At 33.8% G+C, this 7,869-nt stretch overlaps 1 protein-coding gene across 1 annotated transcript; it reads left to right on the forward strand.

Moving 5' to 3' along the window:
- The first annotated feature begins 3,051 nt into the window (after positions 1-3,051).
- LOC120113937 (ELL-associated factor 2-like) lies at positions 3,052-5,326 on the forward strand. The gene is made up of 4 exons (XM_039134996.1): positions 3,052-3,253; positions 3,954-4,306; positions 4,429-4,471; positions 4,717-5,326. Exons 1-4 carry the CDS (start codon positions 3,127-3,129, stop codon positions 5,169-5,171), a joined length of 978 nt encoding a protein of 325 aa, XP_038990927.1. The 5' UTR covers positions 3,052-3,126; the 3' UTR covers positions 5,172-5,326.
- Positions 5,327-7,869: the final 2,543 nt, after the last annotated feature.

Genomic DNA, 7,869 nt, shown 5'->3' on the forward strand with positions numbered 1-7,869 from the left:
TGCCGGTCGCCTATCATGAGGTGATGGTGGAGAAGAGGCTCGATGATGTGACGGGATAGGTGATGGCTCTCGTTCTAGAGGTGTATAGTCGGGTCGATCGGGTGATGGCTCTAGGTGAGGTGATGGCTCTCGAATTGGAGGAAGTGGATGCTGCTCATCATCCGTGCATCAAAAAACTCTGACTAGCTTGCCACCAATCAGTGGCAAGCTCTTCCTCCGTGGGTGTCAGTCTTTGTAATGGAATGTTGGCCTCCTAAAATATAAAAACTCAAACAAAGTTAAACGTCTACTATTAATAACTTGTTTATATATTATATGAAAGTATTTGTGTTAACTTACATTATTTATTGTCGCATATGGTATTAAGTCTTCCCAATCCAACAGAGTTTTCCTCTTCCAGGAAATAGCCCTGGGAATATCATTTGACGTTTTTATTGCATATGTACGCATGCTGGGGAAAGCCTCGAATATCCAAATCTACAAACAATATAATAACAAAATTAGTAATTGTTAAATAATTAATTATAATTTAGAAACATTATATAGAAATTCTTACCTTAAAGGCCCAAACAAAGCCTGACAAAGTGTATTTGGACCCATCGCCCCGCAAACTTTTGCGGTCATCAAAGGCAGACGACAACTTAGTCCAGGTAGCTTTCCATATATACGAACCCCACGGAAACAGATTCCATGCATTCAGGTCCTCTACCAATATTATTAGCTCCCGATGAATAGGTTGTCTGGCCTCTCTGCCTAAAAGCCGGCATATACAAGTAGTAGAAGGCATACTCGGACAACATCGACGTCATCCATCCGAGTGAAACCAGCTTTCTTATTAAACAATTTCTTCAGGTCGTCGACATGTAGGTTCGGCTTCTCCATTGACTCATCCGGAAAAACCCGGGATAACCATGATGGGCGGGCGATATGACGAGTGTACCGGCCTACATCATCGTGTCCGAATCGTAGACCAGTGATTAAGCAGAACTCCTTCCGCCCAAAACAAGTATAACGCTGGTGGAAAATGAAACCATATCTCTTCCTCACCACGTTGTATACTGTCGGGTAGATTTGATGTCATGGTCTGAAGCCACAAATGGGTCAAATTAGCATCTCCACCCGGATGTTGTACTCTCAGCCATGGCCCGAAGCAGGTTTCCTCAAACAATTGTCTTTGAGCAGGTGAAAGCTTCGAAGCAATTGTAGTGGCCAGGCTGACTTTATTTCTCAGGTCAATTGAGCCGAAAAAATTTATACAAAACAATAAACATACCAAGTTAGATATACCAAAAACTACACTGTGAAGATATCCAAAACATAAACATAAAAAGTAGTAGTTTATTCTTGAAACTAAATTTGCAACACTGTTTTGTCTTTTGGTTGAAATGAAAATCGCAACGAGAGAATCGCAACGCGAAATGACAATCGCAACGAGAGAATCGCAACGCGAAATGAAAATCGCAACGAGAGAATCACAACGCGAAATGAAAATCGCAATGCGATTTTGGTTTCGCGTTGCGATTCTCTCGTTGCGATTTTCATTTCGCGTTGCGATTCTCTCGTTGCGATTTTCATTTCTCTCGTTGCGACAGTCATTCTCTCGTTGCGATTTTCATTTATCTCGTTGCGACTCTTCTGCAAATTGAAACTTGAATGGATTGCATTACTTCAACCAAAAGACAGAACAAAGACAAGACAAATACTAACTTGAAAATCGCAACGAGAGAATAGCAACGCGAAATGAAAATCGCAACGACAGAATCGTAACGCGAAATGAAATCTAAGTGAAATGGTTAATCTATTATTGAAATGACCAGTAAACTTATCATCAGTTTCAATATGAAAAACCTACAATAATGCAAACATTTCAAAATAAAAATAATTAAAAAACTAACCCTTGGAGGTTGATTTTCCATTTCTGAATATTGTGAGGGATTTCTGACCGTGAATGGTTGTGAGGATTTCGCCGGAGATGGGGACGGAAATCTTCGGAGATGGGGACGGATTTCTTCGCCGTAGAGAGTGAGAGATGGAGATGGGACTGAGTTGTGATTTTAGGTTTTAGGTTATGAGTTGCGATTACGGGATTTTGTCTTAATATTCGTTTTTGTAATTTGAAAATAAAATACGCGTAGCAATTATAATGACGCTTTAAATATCGCGTTGCGATTTACGGATACGCGTTGCGATTTTATGTATTATCGTTGCGATTTACGGATACGCGTTGCGATATACGGATACGTATTGCGATTTACCCATACGCGTTGCGATTTACGGATACACGTTGCGATTTACGGATACGCGTTGCGATTTATGTGTTCGCGTTGCGATTTTCATATTCGCGTTGCGATTTTGGAAAATCGCAATGCGAATTTGTACTATCGCATTGCGATTTTCAAGAATCGCGTTGCGATTTTGGAAACTGATTTGCGATTCTGGGGATCGCGTTGCGATTTTTATTTCGCGTTGCGATTTTGTTGGTCATTTTGGCAAATCCAAAAAAAGTTGGTTAAAATCGTATATTATAAGGCATTTTTGGTCACTGAGGCGATTTTCTCATAATAAAATTTGATCTAAGAACAGTTTGAGTTGCATTATGTGGATTAAGTATTTGTTTACATTATGTTGTCGACTTAGTGCTTGAAACATTATGTCGTTGAGCTAGTAATGAAATATTATATCGTCAAGCCAGTGCTTGAAAGCAACAACAATGTTATTATAAATCATTAAAATATAATTTTATCATATCTCAATGAGCAGGTTAACGTCTAATTCAGACAATTGTCAATTTTTTAATGAAATAAATGAGTTTTGAACATGTAAATAGTCGGGTGACTATTTTATAATTTTTTAATAGTCGGGTGACTCAACAATGTAGTACCCTATAATCAGGGTCATTTTGTAACTTTTAATAATAACGAAACTCAACAAAGTAACATATTATAGCTGAAGGATAATTTGTGTGCTTTACCCTAAAAAAAGCCGGCGCAAGTAAATTTATAAACTTTAGGAATAAGCCAAAAAGACCAAACGACCTATTTTTTTTTTACCCAATTGCCCAATTCTGTATTTCTCTATTGGCTCATTCTTTAGCCCCCCTCGGAAATTCCTTCTAGGGTTTAAAAAATGGCAAACAACAGCAACAAAGAAAAACCAAGCACTGCTCCGAAGCCTAATCGATGGTACAATATAAGTTTAGGGTCTTCCTTCAAGGACCAACAGCATCCTTCTTCCAAATTCTGCACTTTACGCTGTAAGTAATCATTTCCCTTCCAATATTCCAGGGTTCTGTTTGGTAACCCAGAACACATTTTCCATGCTAAGTCCATATGTATATTTGATCTTTCAATACATTATATCTATTTCGACAAAAAATAAGTAGGAGTTTTTAATTGAATATACAAAATTTGATGATATTCGAATTCAAATTTGAAAAAGAAATAATGAAATTAAAGAGATTGCTAATCGCTTTGATTAGCAATCGTTAGTTTCAATGGGATAACTTCATATATTCTTTTTCTATCTGTATCAAGGATTGCAAATCATTGAGTTTTACGCTTTAATATTCGATTGGAATAGCTTAATATATTCTTTTTTTCTGAGTCCAAAATCATCTAGGATTTTAGTTTTCTTTTGCAGTCCTTTACAAATATGAAAAATCATTGAGATTTGAATTGAATGTTCTTGGTTTTGGTCTCCAGTACTGAATCTCCAAGACTCCAACTATGAGATGTCTGGTTTAGATATTGAGAGTTGCATTTGATGTTTACACGAGAGTTAACTTCATTTGCTTGAAATTATGCTTTTATCGGCCTTTTTCTTTCCACAATGTTTGGTTATCAGTCTAGTGGAGGGATTCGATTCGATTGATTTATTAATTTCTTTCAGTATCTGAAAGTTATTCAGCAGTGCAAAAATGTAAGTGTTGCATCTTTTGTTTGGCTCTGTTTCAGATGAATTTAAGCCAGCATCAATTGATAAGAGCCAACCAGGATCATTCCACAAGACGAAGGATAATCGGGTTAAGGTAGAATTTGAAAACAATCAACAGGGAAAACCCAAGGTGACATTTGAAGGGACATGTGAAGATTACAAGGACAATGATGCAGTTTTGTTCTTTGATGGTGAGACCTTTCGGTTGGAGCGGTTACACCGAGCTGTGAAGCGGTTGAGGCATCTACGCCAGCCTGGTGAATCCACAGCCATGGCTTCATCAGCTGGCCCTGCTGCAGAGTCTTATTCGCCTCCAGTTGGTAAGGGACTGAAGCCCGAGTCTTCGAACAAAGGCTCAGTTCCACCAATACCGGTGAGTTTACTTCACTCCTGCAATCTCATGCATCTTTGAATAAAGTAGCCATTATTGTTGTTAATGTGATCTAAAATAATATTAATTTTTCTATTTGTGCTGTTTTCTACGTGATTTTACAGCTTCAGGTGGAACGCATCGACACTGGTGACTTTGAGAGTGGAGGTGAGATTCTCTTTGTTTGTTAGATGCTAATATGGTTATGTTAGGCCTTCATTGCCATGATTTTACCGGTCTATCTGAATCCGGGTTAAAACTTGAAACAAAAGACGATTATCTTTACTCATTGTCAGAGTCCAGGTGGCTGATCTTTTGTAGATACATCAACCACTTCATTTTTTAAGAATATGTTGTTTTTAGTCATTTCATTTTACCATTTTAAAACGCTCACTTCCCTGGCCATATTGCAGAATCTAGAAAGCAGAACAACTTAGAGCCCCCGTCGTCTTCAGTTCCTAATAAATCAACTGCATCACCAGATCCGAAAAATTATGAATCAGAAGAACAGGTGGATATAGTCGACGACGATGATGATAATGATGGTTTGGGAACAGATAAGCAAGACAATGCCTCTGAAAAGGTGTCCTCTGGTTTCGGCATTGATATCAACTTACCACATCAAGTTGACACGGATGAGGAGATTGCTGATGTCGACTTAAGTGATGATGACAATAAACCAGGACGTAGTGCAGCTGAAGCTCTTAGAGATCAGGTGAATGCTGAAGAGAAAGAACAGTCTTCGAGCTCAAATAGTAGCAGTGGAAGCGATAGTAGCGGTAGTGGAAGTGGAAGTGGGAGTGGGAGTGGGAGTAGTAGTAGTGATAGTGAAAGCAGCGATGGTGGCGACTCGGCCATCTCTATTTAAGTGGTTAGGATCTTTCAACAACAGCCTAATAGCTGTTGTGCATGGATTAATTATTTTAGCTTTGTTTTTGAAGACAGGCTGGATGGTCATATATACAAACTATATGTAAACAACTATTTTATCAATTTTAACCACCAACGTTTCAATTTTATCAATTAAACCATCCAACTTATGTAAACAACTATGTGTAAACTATATGTAAACAACTATGGTTTCTAATTATTTAAATGTTTCCATCAAACCACCGGCCGTTAATTTTTAAAAGAGGTGGTGATGTGTGAATTAATAAAATTAGAATAATTATATATTTGGTCCTCAATATTTATATATTTTATCAATTTAATCACCATTTTAATTTAATTAAATAAATTTAACATCCAATTACATGATGACAAGGAGAGTTGACGCACTCGTAAATCACTCGGCCACCTCCAATTCTTACCATATAGTCCGACTATGTTTTATATATCCTGGTTAATGAAAGAAACATATGAAATTAAAATGCTAATAGAAGGTTTTGAGTCACAAAAACATAAATCAAAGATGGGAGCACCTTGACCACTAGACCAACCATATATTTGTAGTCTAATAACAATAATGTTTTATATATCATTAATTTTTAGTTAGAAAACTTTCAGTTACTAATTTAGTTATATAATTTTTGAAAATTTTTATGTTAGATTACAACTTTTTAATATAAATCATGTATTTATTTTTTTTATTAATTTTAAATTTTTTATTTATGATAGTTAGATTATAACATTTTTGTTTTAAATAAAAAAAAATCTTAAAAAGAATATGAATCTTTAAAATATATATACACTTTTTATGATAATCTTAAACATCACACCAAAAAGAATATGTTTTTTGTTAATATATATATATTTTTTAATTTCTAGTTAGATTACAACAATTTTTTTAATAAAAATTATTATTAAAAAATTTAAAAATCATAATATAATTCAAATTATTAAAAGAATTATAAAATTATTTCAGATTTTAAAAGAATATACATAATATTATATACAATAACAAAAATAAATGCAAAATTTATATTAAATATTAGAGTAAGTTACACCATTAATAAAAATTAATAATGTATTAAACAATGTATTTATGCTTTTAATATTAGTGGTAAAGTTTCAAGTTCAAAACCTTCTATCTTCATTTTAACTTTATTTTTTTCTTTCATTAAGAATAACAGGGTATATAGCAAATATTGTAATCATATCCTAAGAATTGTAGTTGGCTGAGTGGTTTGTGCCTGTGATCACCCTCCTATTATATTAAATAAATTAAAATTAAAATAATCATTCAATCATTTAATGACACATGTCACTATCAAATTGGATATTAAATTTATTTAATTGAATTAAAATAGTGTCTAAATTGATAGAATATGTAAACATTAAGGACTAAATATATAATTATGTCAATTTTATTAACGGACACGTCATCATCTTCATTAAAAATTAACGGCCGATGACTTGATTGAAGCATTTAAATAGTTGGGTGGTCTGATCGATAAAATTAAAACATTGGTGGTCAAAATGATTTTTTATCATAGTTTGGTGGTCAAAATGATTTTTTACCCTATATATTATTGTTACAAAGAGGATGATCTCAAAAGTCACAATATGATACTGATAGTGCTCCCAATCATGACTATGCAATGATTCAACCATAATCTGATTTCTATTCACACCGTAAGCCAAAACACAGTAAAAACTGACGGCGGAGCTTTAGTTATAGTATTTACTTATATACTTACTAAGGGTTAATATTAGTTAACTTTTGAGAATAAATCTAATTATAATTATTAGCAACTCTAGTAGGAACAGATGGGAATCTGAAAGATGTCAACAACAAATCTAACGTGAAGGAAGATAGTCTTGTCGATAAATTTGATTTGATTTTGATGAGGAAATAACTCTTTTTATGATATTGGATCCGGCAACCCTATAATACGATATAGATGAGTGCGGGAGTGGAATTAATATTGAATTTAATGATTTTCAAGGCAACATGAATGTGATAGGAATGGGATACTGGTGAGTATTCGATTTAGTTTTGAGTCAAAAACTTTCAAGTTAGTTGCGTTGACAAGTCTTATTTTATAACTTTATTTTAAAAAAATTGAGTCGAGTTGACTCGATTTATTTGAGTTTATATTTAAATTTAATTGTAAATATTTATAATGATCTAATACTACTTGATTTCAATTTAAATGGTCTTTATAACTATACATATATATCATGTAGAGTTGAGGGACTTAATTTGAACTTGAAAATCAATCCACTAATTACTAAAAATTTCGAGTTATTTGAGTCATATTTTGTAACTTAAATTTTATTTGAATTTTTTTAGTTGAGTCAAGTTTATGACATTACAAGTTAAATCAAGTCGAATCGAACATTTTAACGTTAAGTATAAAGGTTTAATATTTTTTAAATCAATTTTTGCTCACTCATAAGTAGGAAGATATTAAAACATATTTATGATGAAGAAATTGATATGTATTCTATTCAAAGAGAGAGTGATAATTCTGGAATGGCATCTGGTAGTAAAATCAGAAGATTATTGCTTGATGTGAAAAGAACTACTTTAATTTTACAATCGAAATAAATTATGTTTAAAAAGAATTCAATGTCGAACTCGAGAAAACTTTGAAGATTTAGAGACACAACGAGGTCCAATA

Source organism: Hibiscus syriacus, unplaced genomic scaffold (assembly GCF_006381635.1).
Source record: "Hibiscus syriacus cultivar Baekdansim isolate YM2019G1 unplaced genomic scaffold, ASM638163v2 tig00110213_pilon, whole genome shotgun sequence".
In the NCBI taxonomy this organism is placed as follows: Eukaryota; Viridiplantae; Streptophyta; class Magnoliopsida; order Malvales; family Malvaceae; genus Hibiscus; species Hibiscus syriacus.